Source organism: Lonchura striata, chromosome 3 (assembly GCF_050655825.1).
Source record: "Lonchura striata isolate lonStrDom1 chromosome 3, ASM5065582v1, whole genome shotgun sequence".
Classification (NCBI taxonomy): domain Eukaryota; kingdom Metazoa; phylum Chordata; class Aves; order Passeriformes; family Estrildidae; genus Lonchura; species Lonchura striata.
Genome location: NC_140705.1, coordinates 108,051,455 through 108,069,580, shown reverse-complemented (window position 1 = coordinate 108,069,580; position 18,126 = coordinate 108,051,455). Strand labels below are relative to the sequence as shown.

Below are 18,126 nucleotides of genomic sequence, written 5' to 3'. Positions count from 1 at the left end.
CATGAGCATCAACATTTATCTACAGATTCTGGTATTGGGAAATGAATTAACAAAGAAGTTGAGCAGCTAAAGCACCTGTCCTCCCTCCTTCTCAGGTTCAACTTTTCTCCAAGCATCTCTTCCCCCAGCCTTGTTCCTGCTGCAGGGCACCCTCAGGCATGGCTTGGGGTCTGCACTGGGATCTCTCTGCCACTCCTCCCTGCTCATTCTTGTCCTGTGCTCCAGCAGGAGTCCCACACTCCTCTGCATCCAAGGCTGTGGTTCCTTCCAGGAGTGCCTGTTCTGCTATGGAGCACCTTTCCTTGTTCCTGCTATTGTTCTCTCCTCTCTCTCTGGTGCTTTCTGCCCTTCTCAGGTAGGTTTTCACAGAGACACCACCAGCTTGGCTGAGAGGCTCAGCCATACCCTGTGGTTGGTTTGCTGGAGCTGTGTCCAGAATTGGCAGCTCTGGCTCCTCCTCACAGAGATCACTCCTGCTGCTGAAACCTTGCCATGGGCACACAGTGTGGTTTTTGCTTGCATGGAGGCTTTTTCTCACTTTCTGTTCATTAATTTATCCCTAATAAATGCATTTCTGCTCAAGAATTTGGGCTATGAAGAAACACAGGGGTGAGAGGTAATGCTCTCATTCAATGGCCTTTCAAAAAAATCCCTCTCAGAGCTTTTAATCCTGCAGCATGTCAGCTGGGAAGCAAGGGGGAAAAAGGAAGAGCAAATCTCAGTGCCATGATCTTATCCCACAGGACACTGTGCCCTTGTGTCATAAAGCCTAAGAATGATTCCAATGAGTTAAAGAAGTTGATCTACTTTAACAGAATGTATCAGGTAAGGCACATTGCATTTGTTAGAAGTTTAATGTCATCCTTCTGTTGATCAAGGGACCACAGGTGGGCTAACTTGAAAGTAAGGGACAGTTTCCACTCATTCTAATGACATATTTGTAGTTGTGATTTAAAAAAGTAGGATCAGGATCTTTACAATTCTGTTTCACTAAGCCAGAAAACAGACAAGAAGAATAATTGCTACAGAGCCATAGGAAATAGAGTATTTCAGAGTGTCAGCAGTTTTCTGATCAGTTATGTTATTGAAAATCAGGTTCAGCCAAACAACATGGTAACTCGGGAACAAGTTTTCAGGCACAGCGTGTCAGCCAAACCAAAAATACTTTGGTGGTTCTGGAGGGACATATTTGTGACAAAAAACCTTATCCCTGAGCAGGCTACCGGTCCTCAAAAAGGCAGGATGGGGGTCTCAAAAAGGAGCTGGGTTGCCTGCCTGGCACAAGCTGAAAACCTTCTGCAGGAGGAAGGGACAACCCCTGGGTGAGGTGTAACAGGGTGGAACAGCTTGATGAGAAGGAACCATGACAACTTTTCTTTGCCTCTTTAGGAGAGAACCCGCCAGTTAGTGGAGAGTGGAAGGTATGACACGAAGGATGATTTCACAGTGGTTGTGCAGCCATTTATGACTAACATGGAAATGCCAAAAACACAGGTAAAACTAACAAGAAAACCACACCTACATTGAATCCTGGTGCAATGTCACTGACTTGTCAAAATTGGTTTAGCTGTAAATGTAGCTAGCAGTTTCCTGACATAGTAATTAATTATTATATTCAGTTGCCATCGAATATTGCATGAAATGTTTGTGGAATATGATATACTGGGCAACAGGAATACAGACCTTGATTTGGGACACTGCAATTGGACAGCCATGAAGTAGATATTTAAGGTCAAAATCATCAGGAAGCACTTGCTCTACATTCCCTATACATCAAGTCCTTTACAGAACTTTGGTAAATGACTTTTAGTATGAAAACTCATATGATTCAAAGGACTGTAATGTGTAAATCTCAAGGGAAATAAAGAACACAATTGATATCTGTGCCTAGGTATTCTCTTCCCAGAGTCACAGTGGTTTGTATTCCTCATTACTTTGGGAATAGTGTATTAAAGAGTTTTAAAAGGCTTCTCAGTTCTGAGTGAGTAACTTTCCTTGGCCTGGTTTAATTCTGTTTGCCTCAGAGGCCTTTGCAGATACTTTGTTTAGAAGTCTGCTGGGTTATCTCACTGGAAGAGAGAAGACAGAACACGTGGCTTGTTGCATATATGCTGCCTCTGTGACAGCACCTATCTTGTTTTCTAGGAGGGATGGCCAGATGATTCATATTTTGCCCCAGACTGTTTCCACTTCAGCCAAAAGTCTCATTCCCAGGCTGCACGTGCTTTGTGGAACAACATGGTAAGATTTTTAAAGGTTGTGTTGCTCTCTCCTTGTTCACTTCATCCTGCCCTGGCAGCAAAACCTCCCCCCACCAAGATCTACTAGGTAGCCTTATCTTTTCTGAGTTGTGTTTACAAAGGAAAAGAGTGATCATATGAAGAAAGGTCACCTGAATTGTTAAAGCAGTCATATCAAAGCAGTATAATCTTGGGGTATGGTAAAGCTGGGTGTGTTTGGGCTGTACGTCAGGAAGATGGTGCCTGCCAGGCACATTGACCACAGGCCACATTCCAGGTGTAAGGGAATTAGCCTCTTCAGCACACAAGGAATCAGTGCATGGGGCAGCTGCAGTTGTCTTGTGGTTTCCAATGACTGGCAGCACAGCATCACCCATTCCTCTCTTGGTACTCATCTGTGCATCCCTTTTCAACCCAGCTGGAGCCTGTAGGGAAGAAGACAGATAGTCAGAACATGGATGATGAGCTGGTCCTCAAATGTCCATCTGAGGTAAGTTACAAGGGTGTCTGTGTTTCTGTGGAGTGGCTGAGGGTCTGGGAGCCTTTACCCAGAGCTCTGGCTCTGTGAGGGTGATCTGCTCCTCCCCACGCAGTTTGTGCCATTTCCACCAAAAGCAGCATGAGTGCTCACCCAGGAGAGGATGGGGGGTAAGCAGGACTCAGCTTCCTCAGAGTCACACATCACAGGTGGCCAAAACACAAGGGAAGGGTGTTTGCCCTACCTAACCAAGCCCAACAAGTATCCACACTGGATGGCAAAGCTTCAGTAGGGGAAACAGAGCAGTGATGGTACCAGCCAGCAGAGCTCTGCAGGACTCGCTGGCAATACCTCGCAATGGGGCCACGAGCTTCTTGTGAGCCACACACAGCAGGGTCCTGAGGGTATTCTCTAACTTCTGTTATAAAAATATAACCCAGATTTACACTGTTGTTACACAAATTTTTTAAAGGCCATTTATTTATTTATTTATTTATTTTTAATCCCTGTGTCTTTTTTGCATCAAGCTGCTAATCATCTACGGGCATCTGAGAGTCAAAGTTTGGAGAATGGAAATCTCTGTGTGTTCCTCTGTTGCTTTGCATTGATTCAGATTGCCTTGTTTTGTAGGCTGAGCCATTCCTGAGGACATATAAGAACAGTAATTACACATACCCTAACCAATCTCCAGTAAGTGTCAACATCAGCATCCCGCTGTTACTCTGCTGCATCTGTTCCTGTATGGAAACCAAATGAGTTATGTTCTGCAGCACAGGGGAAATCAGTCTTTGGCCAGAGGGGTTTGGGAGGATGAGTGCATGGCACAGAGCAGGGAGCTCTCCCTGAGTTAGACAAAATGCAACAAAAAAAATAAGAACCTGTAAGAACACGTGCTTAAACACATGCAGTACAGGATGCTGCACTCTTCTGAGCAATATTGAATATGACTACTGAATTGAGCAACCAAGACCTTTCTAGTTAATTACATGCTAAAGAGGCTCCAGTTTATCCACCTGGCCTCTGCTGGGAAGATCCTAGTTTCTACTGACTGTATTTGGTAGCCAAATGCTCTTCAGCTTTCTTTTTCTCTTTAGAATTATGGAAGCCAGCTGCCATGTGAGGACAGGTCTCCATCCTCCCCTCCTGCAACTTCAGGTAGTCTTGCCTCTTTTATGTTAAGAAGTTGAATTACCTTCAGCTGTCCTTCAAGATGAATGTTAATTTCTGGCTGAAATGGTTGCTGTACTGTGAAAAACATTGCTCAGAAAGGATGTCATGGTTTTCAGCAGATGCTCAACAGATACAATGCCACACTGTATGCCAGGTAGCATTCTAACTAAGTAGCTTCACTGAACTTGCTGCCAGTGGAGAATTTCAAAATAACTTGTGATGAAATCCAGATTTGAGTGCTGACATAGCTTATAAACTATTCCACCTAAATGTCATGGAAAGAAACTGGAAATACAGCTTCATTCATGTTAGTCTGGAATCTAGCAGTATTTGGTTTTTTGAATGGCTTCATGTTGTCTTTTCCTTAGTCTTTTGAAGTCTTTAACGTGCTGTTCCTGCTTTGTGTAGTTCTGCATTGTTTTACCTTCACTTTGGTGCTGGATGTTGATTGCCACTTATTGTTATTTGTTCCTTGCTCTCCTGTCTTTTTGGAAGGGACGTTAACCATTGAAAAACTGAATAATGTGCATATGTTGGTGCTACATTCACAGGAGATGAGCTGGAAAGAGCTTCTGATTTATCACTTGGGTATTGCAAAAACAATGTGACAGAGCATCCCAATGACAATGGCATATTTCACATACACAGGGGGAAAAAAAATCCATTTCCTAACCAGGTTCAACTGTATCTCTTTCCTTTGCAGTGCATTCCCTAAAGCCAGCTGATGTGAAAATTGTAGCAGCCCTTGGGGATTCTTTGACGGTGAGAAGATGGTGTTTTTACTTTGTTTTCTCTTGGTAAAACTACAAACATGCCTGCTCCAGTGGAGGGGAAATAGCTACTGCTCCCAGAAGCAAAGATCTGTTCATTCATGGATTATAATAGATCTAGCAGCTAGGCTAGGAAGGAAGGTGTCAGTCTTCCAGCATTCCATTCCCCCACACACTTATTCAAATGCTTTTGAACTCGGGCAAAAACACAGGCAAATCCTTTAAAGAGGTGCCTAGGTACTTTGCTGGGTTGGAGGCAGAGGAGATCAGATGTTGTTGAAATGAATGGGACAGAGCACAAAGCTTAGGTTACTGTGCTTTTCAGAGTTTTTTTTTTCTGCATAGGAATGGACTGATGAGCCTTGTTTTTCAGCCTCAGTTCTTTCAGGAACAGAATGCAGAAGTGGTTTTGGATAATAGCATTTTAATCATTTTAGCATTAATGAAATAAGGAAGTATAGGGTGAGAGCCCTCTGACTTAATACATTTCAGAAGATATTCAGTCATTTTATTGTGCTTGTTTTAACTCCTAACTGGTTTCTTGATCATGATACAGTTCTTGCTGCTGATGATAATCTTTGGTAGTCAAGAAGGAATATGTTTCAAAATCCAGACATCCCATATTCCAGTTATGCCTTTCTGCCTTATGTTTTCATACTGGTCAAAGATTGAAATTCTACAGCCAGTCAAAGGAAACACTGGACAGAAAGATGTAATTGGATCATAGGTTTCTCAGATTCTGAGCCTTAACAACAAACACATTGTGTGTACAAACCGTGAGCCCTTCACAACTCTCTGGCAGACGTGGTGCTACAACTCCTACACACAGGAGGCTACTGAAATAAATAGAAGCACTTTGATGTAAACCTGCAGTATGAACAAATAAAATATATTCTGTATATGGCTGTGGTTGCTGTATTGTAATATCTAGGGCCCTGCAGCATTTCTGCTTCTAAGTATAGTCTGTAGGAACTGGGAATAAAATCTGCTCTCATAGAACATGCAGTGATGTATTGCTGTCTCAGAGCTGCACTTGGCCTGTGCATAGTTATTCTGAGCACCAATCTACTGTTATTTCAATAAAGTTTATACATAGAAGAAAATGTAGTATTGTGGTTTAATCTAAGGTAGCAGAAAATAGCTGCTTAGTACTGTACTCAAGTACTAACATGCACCGAGATTTAGAATAAAACTATACAATCACAGCTGTCAGGAACTCTGCTTCTGAATTCTGGAGGTGTTTTAGGAGGGGTGTAGTTGCTAGCTTGCCTCTTTCTTCAGGGTAAGTGTAGAAAGTGCTTCCTCCTTGCTCTAGTTCTGCTATAAATCTTTCAATTTAGCACAATGGTTTTCAAACTGATATATATGAGTTATGGTGCTTCTTTCTGATACATGCTTATTTTCTCTGCTGAGTTCATGCAGTGTTTCATATCATTAGCCACTTCGTGTATTTGATTGAGATTTTCATCACTGTTGACTAATGCAACCATAAAAGTGTTATTTAGCTCATCTAGACCCATATCTTTGTTCCACGGCTCCATCATACATTTTGTGTGTCACATATACAATATGATTCTTTTAAATAATTATGAAAGGTATTGTTATGTCCTTCAGGAGAAAGGTCTGGGAAAAGTCAGATGCCTTTTAAAACTTCGGAAGACATCAATTCAATTAAAAAGTAAATAAAGCAACTATGTAATTCTATTTAAATTTGCAAATTGTATTTGTTTATGTATTTGTATCATTGCATTAGTAACAGTGCTTTAATTTCATTTGGTTAATGAAAAATAATGTCCAGGCTGGTTCAGGAATTGCCTCAGATACCCTCCAGGATGTGATCACTCAATACCGGGGACTGTCTTGGAGGTAAGTCTTCAGCCAAGGTGATGAAGAGATGTGTTTTAGGTCTTTCAGCTGTCAGAAAGTTGGAAAAAAGGTTACTTCTCAGACTAGCATTTCTTAAAGGTGTATCAAGATTTTGTCACAAGGGTAGCTTTACAGAAAATAGTTTCAGCAGTGGATTTTAAGCAAGCTTTCTGATATCTCCCATGCTTTCATTTTTGGCTGCCTACAACAGTTTGTATTTTTATGTTGGGATGTCAGGTTGGAAATCTACAAAACAAGTCAGAACTTTTTGGTCTTAGGACTTCTCAAAGTTTTCTATTTCTGAACTTTTTGTAGTGTCATGGGAAATGGTTTCTTTGGCCAGAGAACTTTGCCACATATAGCAACACACAGTCATAAAAGACTAAATTGTTTTGCTGTTGTGCTGTAGCTCTGTTGATATTGACTGAAGCAGTTCTGTGCTGTACTATTGCCTCTGTGTAAGCTGGAGTGTGACCTCAGAATGTCCTGCTAACACAAAAGCTGAAGAAATATATCCCTGTGCAGAAAGCAGGAGTGAGGAGCTACTGCTGAAGTTCTCTTATCACTCAAGGGCTGTCTGTGTTTGGCGTTACCTTAGAGGGCTTCATGAGGCTGGAATGGACCTCAAAGTTGACCTTTTAATCTGCAGTACTTAAGTATGAATTGAGTATTTGAGTATGAAGCTATGTCAGGCATTTTTCTGCCACTTGATAAATGATTGACTGTACCCCTGTACATCTACAAGGGCATTAAATCCTTCTGACAAATATCATCACGACTGAAACCTCACCTGTTCTCCCCAACAGCACTTCCACTTCTGTCATCTCCATGGATTCTGACAGAATGATAGTTTCCAAACTAAGAACCCTTTGCTTTTCTCCATGATGTGTAGCAGGTTTTCACTTTGTTTATTGTCTTTGTCCAGATAAGAGGTGAGTGACTGGGATTTTTCTTTCTCATTTTAGTATTGGAGGAGATGAATCGTTGGAGAACGTGACTACTTTACCTAGTAAGTAAATGCTTTGCTAGATATAAATAGCAATACTGAGGAGATGCAGTGGACTAATTTCTGGTAGATTTATAGAGAGTTTTTAAGTATCTCAAAGCTGCTTTAGGGTAATTAACAAGAACTACCTTTGAAAGAAACTGTATGCTACAACTAAGAAATAAAAAGTTGCCTTCATCAGTGAAGCTGAGAACAGATAGAAATTCCCATACTTACTTTTCCCTCTCCCTTTTCAACCTTTGGTGAATATTATTTGAATTTCTAAATAACCTTGTTATGTCTGTGCTCATGACGTAGTTAACATTTGCTTTTCAGAAATATTCCATCATAATTTTTCCAAAAGAAATATTTGCATAGAGTAGGCCTCTTTGGTAAATAACGCTGCCTACTCATACATGTAACCTGAAGGGAATAATTTTAACTTTCTCTTCACTGAAACCTAGAACTTTACATAGCTCAGTCTATTGTTAATGTAGAGCTACTCAACTTTCAGTTTGGATCAGCTGCAGTAATAAACTTCTATTCAAAGAGGGCCAGTAAACTGTTCTTTGTGTGTTGGCTATTATTTAAATAGAATGTAGCAGGAATATAATTAGAATAAGCAATTATTTGATTCATTGAGTCCTATTACATTTGATAAAGCCCTCTGTAAAATGTGGTTAAACTTGGTCTTTGAGATTGAAGTAGATTTTGTGGTTTACAACGTGGCCATGTTCATTCTCAGCTGTAAATTACTCTGCCAACTTCCTTTTGGAAGCTGCTATGAAGAACATGGTGGAACTTCATCAGAACCATGCACCTGAGGCTTTGTTCTTCACATTTGTCAGTAATATGAGATTTTGCACAACAGTAAAGCAGGCCCAGATGCTTTAGGTGAAAACCAACTCCAGCTGGGCTAAAGGACCTTTCACACTTGCTTCACAAAGTCAACGTCGTATGACAGATAATTTTATTTTAGGCTTTATCCAGTACAACATGAGAGAGAAGTGCACACAGCAGTCCCCAGTCCTACCTGCTGGTGCCAGTGCAGGCACTGCAAGCACACTGCTGAGCCACCCCTCTCCCCACTGCTTGGTGAATCCATCAAGGCTGGCTGGCAGTGGCAGCAGCTGGGCTGTCAGAGGAAAATTGTGGCACTGCTGGTGTGTTCTTCTAGTCCCTGTAGGCAGGGAGCAGCTGGGGTCTTTTTGCCTTCATTGCCACCTCTGTTTTTCAGACATCCTTCGAGAGTTCAATGTTGCAATCATGGGCTACTCAACTGGTACTGGGAGTGAGAATGATTCCAATGCATTCCTTAACCAGGCAGTTCCTGGAGCACTGGCTGAGTACGTAGCTTTTTGTTTTACATTTGTAGGTGATGGATGCTTCATCTAATTGCCTTTCAACTGTCTCATGTGCTGTCACAACTTGTTCTGAAGAGCAAGCAGAACCAGTTGAGTTAGAGTGGAAATTGGCTCAAAACACGTTAAACGTATAGGTTTAATTCATTGCTGAACTTTCAAATGAAACTAACAGTCCTCCTTATGAAATCCACAAACAAGAAACTGGCAGAAACAGTTGAGAGGTTTCTACTCTTCCTGTTCAACATCTATTCATTTATCTATTTATCAGTCAGTAAATCTGAGAATGTGAAATGTTTTTAGAAATTGAACATGTAATGAATTGATAAGAGAAACAAGGAGTAAAATAGGATGAAGTCTTATGTAATTGTGGCCTCAGGTTTCTGGATAAGCAAGCAGGAAAAGACAGGAGGGAGATGGGGAAAAACCCAGTCTAGGATCTTAAGAAAAGAGAATTACTAATGGTTATCCATGGGTTTTGGTGCATTGCAGACCTGGTGCAGTTGGAGCCAGTTCTGCCAACATAATAGGAATTATAATGTCTTGCAGTCACCTGAATTTGGCTCTTTGCTTTTAGTCACACCTGGGAAGCTGCATGAGTTGAGCTTTGCTGTATTGCTTATTCTAGAAATCCCTGGATACTTATTCAAAGTCAGTGCTGTTTAATTAACAAAACAGATGGCTGCTTGAATTCAGTCATAGTTTGGGCACAGAACCTGGCAGACCATGCCCAGATTTGACATTGTGAATTGCTATTATCCAGACCTTAATTTGTTTGTTTAAAGAAAAATTCATCTTGCTTCCCAAAGGAGTCTTGGAAGTGAAGTTCAGGAGCCAAGAGAGGTGTTTGTGTTTGCTGTATCTAAGCAAAGATTATTAGGATTTATCAGGTTTTTTATTGCTCTCCTGTAGACCCTGTGTAACTTCTGACTCATTCTGTAATCTCAGTAAATACTTGGATTTCTTGACAGAAATAGAGTGCTAGGTCCCCTGCTATATCCTACAGCCCCCACAGAACTGAAAGAAGTCATTTTTGTATTTAGTGGTGACCAAATGTAAATGTGTATGTCAGTGAAATGCACATCAGCCATCGATGAGAATTTATTAATATACTATATGCAGCATGTATCCAGATTACCTCTAGCTTTTGCTTGTTGCATGAAAGAATGAGAGAGGTGCCTGTCTCATATTCTTTATCAGCCAAATCCTAAAAAAAGGCTTTTTGGTCTGGTGGGAGTACTTGAAGTAGGATACACAACATCTTAAGTCATAATGGTGACTTAGGGCAGCTTGTGTCAGCAGCTGAGGCATTGCTATTAAATAGCTATTTGTCAGCTGTTTGAAATGTGTTGATGGATGCAAGTCTAATGAAAATTGCCGATTTCATCAATACGAATTCGTTTTCTCTCTTTCCCTACAAGTGACTGGACTGGATAAACATGATGAAATTGAGCTGTCTTTGTTTTGTAGCCATGTTTTGTAAACATTCAGCAAGGAGACATAGACAACAATCATGCCAGATTTCTGCTTGTCTTCTGTTGTTTTTCTGTCTCATAACTCTCTGCAGAAAGCTGTGCAAAAAGTCCTGTGAAATACTGTTCTTGAGCTCTCAAATACTTCTTTTGGGGTTCTGTCCTTTAATGTTTTGGTTCTTGATGTACCTGAGAAGATTAATTCATCCTAGTCAAGTACTGAAGTGTATTGCAATGTATGGAAATATTTCTCCTGCTTTAGGTATTTGACCCTGGAATGATAATGCAATTCAACATTTATTCTTCATCAGCCAAAACCATCCATTTTCCAGTGATTCACAGGGCAAAAAAAGTCCACCAGCTAATGCTGGTATTTAAGAATTGTTAACTGGCCTGTCTTGCTTTATGGTTACCTGGAAAGTGCTTTCCAGAGGTCGTGGGACATTTCTGAAATCAGATAATTTTGCAGCCTTACCAGCTTATAGAAACCAGGCATAAGGGTTTCTTAAAATTAAATCTATGGCTGCTTTGAAGAGCTCTTTATTGAACTAGATGAAAATGTAATAATGCAGGTCTCATACAGCAAAATATTCCTAAGCCTATCTGCATTCATTGCCAAAGTGCTTAAGTACATGATAAAGTTAAGGATAGATCTGAATAATGTAGCTGAAGCAGAGCCTGGCTGAGGTCTCTGATTTCATGTGGGGAAATAAAAAAAAGGAGGTTTAGAATTTAAGAGAGAGAGGAGAAAACAGGTGACAGGAATTGTGAATATCTGTATTTCCCGTTAGCAAACTGTTTCCATTGGTCAAGATGTAAATCATTGGTCAAGATGTAAATTTGGTTGAAACTGCAGTTCAAGGATGGATCATTGCTGGCACTATTTCATTCAAGATATTATTGGATCTTGCTGACTGCATTGGCTCAGGATGCATCAGCACCTCACTGACTGTATGAGAAATCAAATATGTTGTGGACTGTCAGATCAATAAATGGTGTTTTCCTCTGTGTCAATATTGCAGACAATGCCTAGCTTAGGGGTTTCCACAGTAAGAACAGAAGGAGACTGTGACCACTCGTGGCTTGTGATAGCTTTGGGATATAAATAAGTAGGTTATGACATTGTACAAGGGTACTGGTGATAAGAACTACTACGTGCACACAGTGTCTGTGTCACAAGCAGATGTATGACAGGGCTCATTCCTCAGTAGATGCTCCCATGCCAGTGTTAGATCAGTATTCAACTGGACAAGGGTGGTGAGAGACCTCTCTTTTTCCTACAGTAAACAAAGCATTGCAAAGGGGAGCTAAATTCTGGTTGCCAAACAAAACAAGTGTCATGCTTATTAATGCCAGCTGACATGCTCCCAGAAATGATAGACAGCCAGTGTCTTTAACAAGAGCCTAGAGGGAGATGAAGCTCATTCGGAGCCACAGACTTGCCTGGAAGGTCAATGCTTCCTGACCCCATTCTCTTCTCTTCCCTATGCATATTTGAAGACCAATCGGTCAGGGCAGTCAAACAAAGCTGAAGCTCTCAGCCTAGGTAATTCAAAAATCATTGCACTTTAGAACACCTATCTCTCTATCTAATCTAACCTAGCCTATCTATCTATCCTATCTATCTGTGTGTATATATATGTACAGAAAAAAGAGAATGAGAATGCTCACCTGGCTGTTGGAACACAGCAAGGCTGTCATCTTAATTTCTCTGAGTAATCTTGAAGGTTTCTTGGATTTTTAAATACCCTGGGAAAGTTGTGTACACAGAGCTGTTTCACACAGTTATGTACTGTAGGTGCAGGCTACAAAAATGAGAAGGGTGTGCACAGTGAGATCTGAAACCTGTGTTTTTCAGGTACATGTTGCTCAAGAGGCCAGATAAATATTGGGACTGGGGATTCCTGTGTTTTAGTCTACAAGGAATAGGTTGATAGCAGCCTAGCTCTGCAGAGACCCTCTGCTTACAACTGTTGCCATATCTGGTTTTTAGCTGTTTTGGGAGCTATGCACTGTAATAGGAGCTGAATTTACAGTTCCAGATTAATTACTGATCTTGAGTAAAATCTGTATTCATCAATAATATAGTATAATCAAGTTTGATTTGATGTTGATTTTATTACCAAGATGTGAACCTGTAATTTGATCACAGCAACATGAGTATTGGGCTGTGTCCTCACTCAACCCTTCTGATATCTGTCAACTTGATTTAAGATGTCTGAAGCGTGGTAATGTTGATCTCTCAACATGGGCGTTAGATTCACTCACTAGCTCTCCTTCTTTCCAGGCACTTGCCAGGCCAGGCAAGAAGGCTTGTGAGTCTTATGAAAACTGATCAGGTAAGCTGTCTGGGACTCCTTCAAACTTACAGCATGAATAGGTGCTGCTTCACACAGCAGATCCACCTGCAATGACACCATGTGCATATCACAAAGGTAAAGAAATTCAGACTTGTTATTTTCTTCTTTATTGCACAGAGAATTGACTTCAGTGCTGACTGGAAGCTCATAACAGTGCATATTGGAGCCAATGATCTGTGCATCTATTGCAAAAATCCTGTGAGTAGTGACACTGGCTATCTCAAACTGTGGTGACAGTGTAGAAACACCTCAAGGGAAATCATAAAGCCTTCACAGAGATAACTTGAGTAATATATGGGCTGCTGTATGCTTTGACAGGGGTTGTTGCTGGCAATACCCTGATATAAAAAGCTACCAGCAGCAGAGTAGGATGGTTTTGTTTTCTCTGGCTTACTCCAGGATAAGAGCCACTGCTTTGACTACTGTTTTTTGACCATAAGCAAAAAATGGAAGGGAAGAAATGCCTCACTCCCTGATGTGGTAACTGCTCTGCTGCTAGCTTGGCCTCTTTAGATACCCAAGAATGGCAGTGGCAGTTCAAAGCAGTGCAACCCTACAATTGTCACCACACCATAACTCGGTGTGGGGAGGTGCTAGGAGCTGGTGAGGTGTATATGTAAGGGAAGCTGCTGCAGTGCTCAGGCTTATTTGAATGTTATGCTTCTCTAGATTCTGGAGAAGCCTTTAGGGCTGCCATAAGGAGGTCATGGGATTTGAGTGGGCAGGCAACAGGGAGAGGCCACCTTTCACTCCCAGCTCTCACTCTTGCCTTTAATATGCTCACTTGTGAGCATTTTTGATTCTCCTGCAACCCCCTGTGCTTGAGAAATGTGCTTCTTCTGCAGGAGCCTTGCTAGGCATCTTTGCTGCTGCTGCCAAGTTATATAGCCTTATTTATAGCTATGACCTTGACTAGCAATGATTTCACATAATTTTATGAGAGCTTATCAGCTGCCTCTGAGCATGCTTGGGCTGTTTGGTCTATGCTGTTCAGCATGCATTCAGATTGGTCCCTTCCTGCATTTTTACATGAAGGGCCCAGTGGATTTGGGTTAAATGTGCTGCTATTCAACAAGGTTTATTTTAAATCCAAAATTTCACCAAGCCTCCCTATGTTTTGGATTAATTACTATGTTTAAAATCCCCAGTCTCTAGAAAGAAGCAAGAACATTTCACTGACCACTGTGTTGTAGGGCAGAAAAGGAAGTGAATTCATGTGATTCTCCAGCCTCCCAACCTAAATTCCTTGTGTCTCCATTTGACAGTAAATCTCTTCTGTTTCTATCAGGATCACTACTCAGCTTGGAATTACATCAAAAGGATTCAAGAAACTCTTGATATTCTGCATAAGGAGGCAAGTACTGTGAAGTTATCCCAGCATTCTAGCTCACACTGAGACATGACTGACTGATGCTAGCTCTTCTGTTTGTTTGATTTTGTGTTGTTTTTGTTTTTGTTTTTTTTTTTTGCATTCTAGTACCAAACATATGCTGTTGCCTTGTACAAAAAAACATTTTCTTTTGTCTTGTCTATCTGCAGTAGTGAGATGCAGTCTGAAATGACAGATAGTAACATTGAGCTGTGGTGTGGGAGAAGGATCAAAAGCTGAGCTGGAGGAGATTGGTGGAGGATTTGTGGCTTTTTCATTAGTTTTAATTTTTTTTTATCTTCCAGTGGTGGAGAAAGGGAAGCGGTGTCAAATGGCTGGACTTTGGGGAAAAATAAATGCACTGTGGGCTGTGTAACCAGTCAAAGTCTGACTTACCTTTCAGGTTCCAAAAGCTCTGGTGAGTCTGGTTGATGTGGAGGACGTCACTGCTCTGAGACCTTTATTTGTGGACCCTTCAGTTCGCTGCCCCACTTACATGGCAGAGTAAGGCTGGTTTGACTTCCTTTTGTCCTATTGATTTATTAAAAATATGGATATTGATCTAGTACCAATATCCAACTGTGACAGAAAAAAACTCTCTAACAGTTTAAAGTTAGAAAGTGTGTGTTTATTGTGACACCGAGCAGCGTGCGGGATCGCTCCCAAATACACACCACACCTTCCAGGTGATTACAGAGTCTTTTTATCCATACAAGTATTGAATACCCAAAATATAAATACATGTTCATAATTCTGGTACATCCCATTCCTTACTTCATATGCTAGAGGAAGTAAAGGAAGTCTTCCTCATTCTGACCTTTCTACCTTTTCAATCAAATATGACAAATGAATTCTTGGTAGAACTCCCATTCCTTGTCTTCAACTGGTTTCAGAACAGAGGAGTCCCACAATTGTCTTATGTTCCTAAAAGCTATTTTTCAGTTTTTATATTCTTCATTATAAACCCAGCTAACTAAACATTGTGCTGACAAGCAATCAATTATTAGTTAACTACTAACTCTTAACTTCATCAAGGCCTACTCATTTATTTTAATTAACTCTAGTAAGGCTTATCTCTAACTAAAATCTTAGCTCCTCTAAAATCTCTAAATTCCTTAAAGTTTATGTTTCACTATTGATGTTCTTATTCTGTGCTTCCCTTGTAATTTGAACTGATGTTTAAAGGCAGCAGCACAGTCCTGTGGAATTCCTTCCCATGCAGTGCTGACATCACCCTGCCTGATGGCATTTCCTTCTCCTGGCTTTGACCTGTTTTCCATATCTAGAGCTGTACATAATGTACTCCTCAAAGGCCAGGGTTAAAGTTACTGAAACAGGGTTCCTCAAGATGGGGTTGAAGTGCACAAACATTTAGATTTGCAGGAATATGATGTTTTTGAGGAGTAGACAGGTTTCCCCCGTTGCAGAGGCTTTAGTGCAATGGGTAATTTGCATTCTTTGCTGATTTTACAGAGACAAATTCTCTGTTTTGGGAATGCAGAAGGAATTGTTGGTTGGAAAGGTGTCAGCTCAGAGGTAAAGCAGGCACTACATTTCAAAGTACTGTTTTCTAGTTCCCCAGGGGCTCTGGTGTGCACCTCTGTCAGTCTGCAGGGCCTTTGGATACCAGGTGAAATTAATGAAAAAAACTAACCTCTGTGCAGTGTGCACTACTTTGATATACCTGGTGTGAAACCAAAATTACTTAAAGTAGTATCATTCGTGTGAGGAAGAAAATAAGATTAAGGTTTGAAATTACAATAGCAAAGACAATAAGATGTTTTCACAAAAACGTGATTGTACAGATTCCCTTTTTACACCCGTGTTGTGAGGGCATTGCATGACAGAAGGTGGTATCTGCATTATCAGATGTTTAACTCTCTCTGTTCCTGTTTTCTCCTCTCACCTCCCCCACAGTTATCTGTGCAGCTGTGTTCTCTTAGGAGAAGAAAACTCAGAAAATTTAACAATGGTGAGGGACGCCATCAAAGCTTACCAGGTATGACTATTAAGAGTGGTACAGTTACTTTATTTCCAGTGGAGATGAGCTCTTGATTACCAAGAAACATATCATATCTTTATTTTACTCAAAATATGAACTCAGAAGGAGCTCATGTGATGCTATCCAAACCTTTCATGTGACCAAAATTAGCAGCAGAGGTCTTCAGAAAAATTATGTTTCCTAGTAGAGGTTAATTGGTGAGAGATTATTCACCAAAACCCTGTCCCTGACAAACACTTCCAGCATTGTGTTCCAGCCTTCTCAGCCCCTTTGCAGCACCTCAGCCCTCTTTTGCCAGTGGCTGTGGCTATTTAAGTTCACAAGTAAAATTTCCTTTTGATTCCAGCGCTTTCAGAAAACGCAAACAAAGAAAATAGTTATAATGCAGAGATGTTGTTGAAGTATTGCTGGTGGTTCTTTGTTTCTTGCAGTTGGGCATTCAGAGTCTGATAGAGTCTGGCAGATATGACACTCATGAAAATTTCACAGTCGTCATCCAGCCTTTCCTCCAAAATCTGAAGCTTCCTCTTGATCAGGTATGATCTAAAGGTGATTTCTGCATCTAAAGGACTAAGGATGGGTAGCTTACCTATAGAGACTATATGCAAAACAGTTTCACTTTGTTCTGTGCTTTTCTTATGAGAAATTGCTGATTTTTCTCTAGTACAACAGATTTCTTCATATAGTAAGCAGTTCTTAGTTTTACTTATTGTTCTGTCAATATCAATTACTGTTTTGGAAAATGAGTCAAAACTTGATTTAAGAGGTGTGTTTGTGTGTGGTCTTTGAAGTACATAAATATTTTTCTTCCTGAAAATACAACATGATTAATAAAAGACCAAGTTATTAAGTTTCACTTCTTAAAGCAACATAGCTGCATTGCTCAGTGAAGACTATGGCATCAGCTCCCCTTTATGCCACATAACTTACTTTTCTGTGTCTGACAGAAAGGGAACTTTATGGATGATCTTGTGGAAGTAGTTTTATGTAGTTCATATGTATCTGTTGATGTATATTTCAGTTCCTTGAATGGCAATTTCCAGTAAGCTGTAAATCTAGGAAAAGACTCAAACTTTCACTAAAGCTGAAACTATTTTCATATGTACCTGGAGCTAAGAGGAGTTGGAGTAAAATATTGAGCAGGGATTCCTCTGGCATAATTGAACTGGACTGATTCTGAAAATCTTTGCAATAGTTGGTGAAAGTTTGAAAAGTTAAGGTGCTGCTATGGACAAAATTGCTTCACAGACCTCCTTTGTTTTGTTTGCATGAAGTTTTTGTTTGTGTGTAAAGCTGGTGCCCATGAGAAGTCATCTCTAAGGTTTTTGGTACTGAGGGTAGGGAACACAAAAATAAGAACAGAAGAAGCAAAATATTTATGAACATATTTTTTTTGTAGTCTCACAAGAATTAGTTCAGATTTTAAGAAGTTCAGGATGCTCTTTCAATTTCTTATCTCACACAACATTCAGATGTGCCTGAACTGCAAACTCTGTCTCTAAACATGGAAGAAAATCTGATGCAAATTTTGGTAGTAGTCCTCTAAAAAGCAAGTCCAACCACACTGAAAAAAACCTGTTCAAATCTTGAGGAAAAACTGCTCTGACCAAAAATAGTTGTTTCAGTCATGTGTGACCCTAATTTCAGGATTCATGTGACAGACAAATTTCCAAACTCCATTCCTCCAGATCCTCCAGTACCTGTATTAACACCATATTAAAGTACAGTTCTGTTTAGAAAGGAAAGTTTTGTATTTTTGTATTTTGTATTAAAGTACAGTTTTGTTTAGAAAGCTCTGGTGTGCTTGGTTGGACTGGGTGCCTTCCATCAAACATTTACTTGCTTCTTGATCCTTTCAAAACTCACAGCTTTGCAGAAGGTACTGCAGAGCATAATGCTGCCTGTGGTTCCAGTTCTAATGGCAACTGGAACCAGGGAGAGGAACTCATCCTTATTGCAGAACCTGAAGAGGAACTGCACCCATCACTGAAAATTGTGGTTTTGCTGCTTCTGGATGGATCTGCCCATGGAAGCACATAGTCATCCCTAGCTA

At 40.5% G+C, this 18,126-nt stretch overlaps 1 protein-coding gene across 13 annotated transcripts in view; it reads left to right on the top strand.

Moving 5' to 3' along the window:
- PLB1 (phospholipase B1) overlaps positions 1–18,126 on the top strand; it is a 137,776-nt gene that overhangs the window by 51,202 nt on the left and 68,448 nt on the right. For all 13 annotated transcript variants that reach the window (XM_085577168.1, XM_085577176.1, XM_085577179.1 and 10 more), the window contains 16 exons: positions 744–825; positions 1,390–1,494; positions 2,146–2,241; positions 2,659–2,730; positions 3,349–3,408; positions 3,813–3,873; positions 4,592–4,650; positions 6,457–6,524; positions 7,490–7,533; positions 8,747–8,855; positions 12,630–12,681; positions 12,820–12,900; positions 13,991–14,056; positions 14,475–14,575; positions 15,989–16,070; positions 16,505–16,609. In XM_085577168.1, coding sequence (XP_085433294.1) covers positions 744–825; positions 1,390–1,494; positions 2,146–2,241; positions 2,659–2,730; positions 3,349–3,408; positions 3,813–3,873; positions 4,592–4,650; positions 6,457–6,524; positions 7,490–7,533; positions 8,747–8,855; positions 12,630–12,681; positions 12,820–12,900; positions 13,991–14,056; positions 14,475–14,575; positions 15,989–16,070; positions 16,505–16,609 — 1,243 coding nt within the window. The remainder of the gene's footprint in view (positions 1–743; positions 826–1,389; positions 1,495–2,145; positions 2,242–2,658; positions 2,731–3,348; positions 3,409–3,812; positions 3,874–4,591; positions 4,651–6,456; positions 6,525–7,489; positions 7,534–8,746; positions 8,856–12,629; positions 12,682–12,819; positions 12,901–13,990; positions 14,057–14,474; positions 14,576–15,988; positions 16,071–16,504; positions 16,610–18,126) is intronic.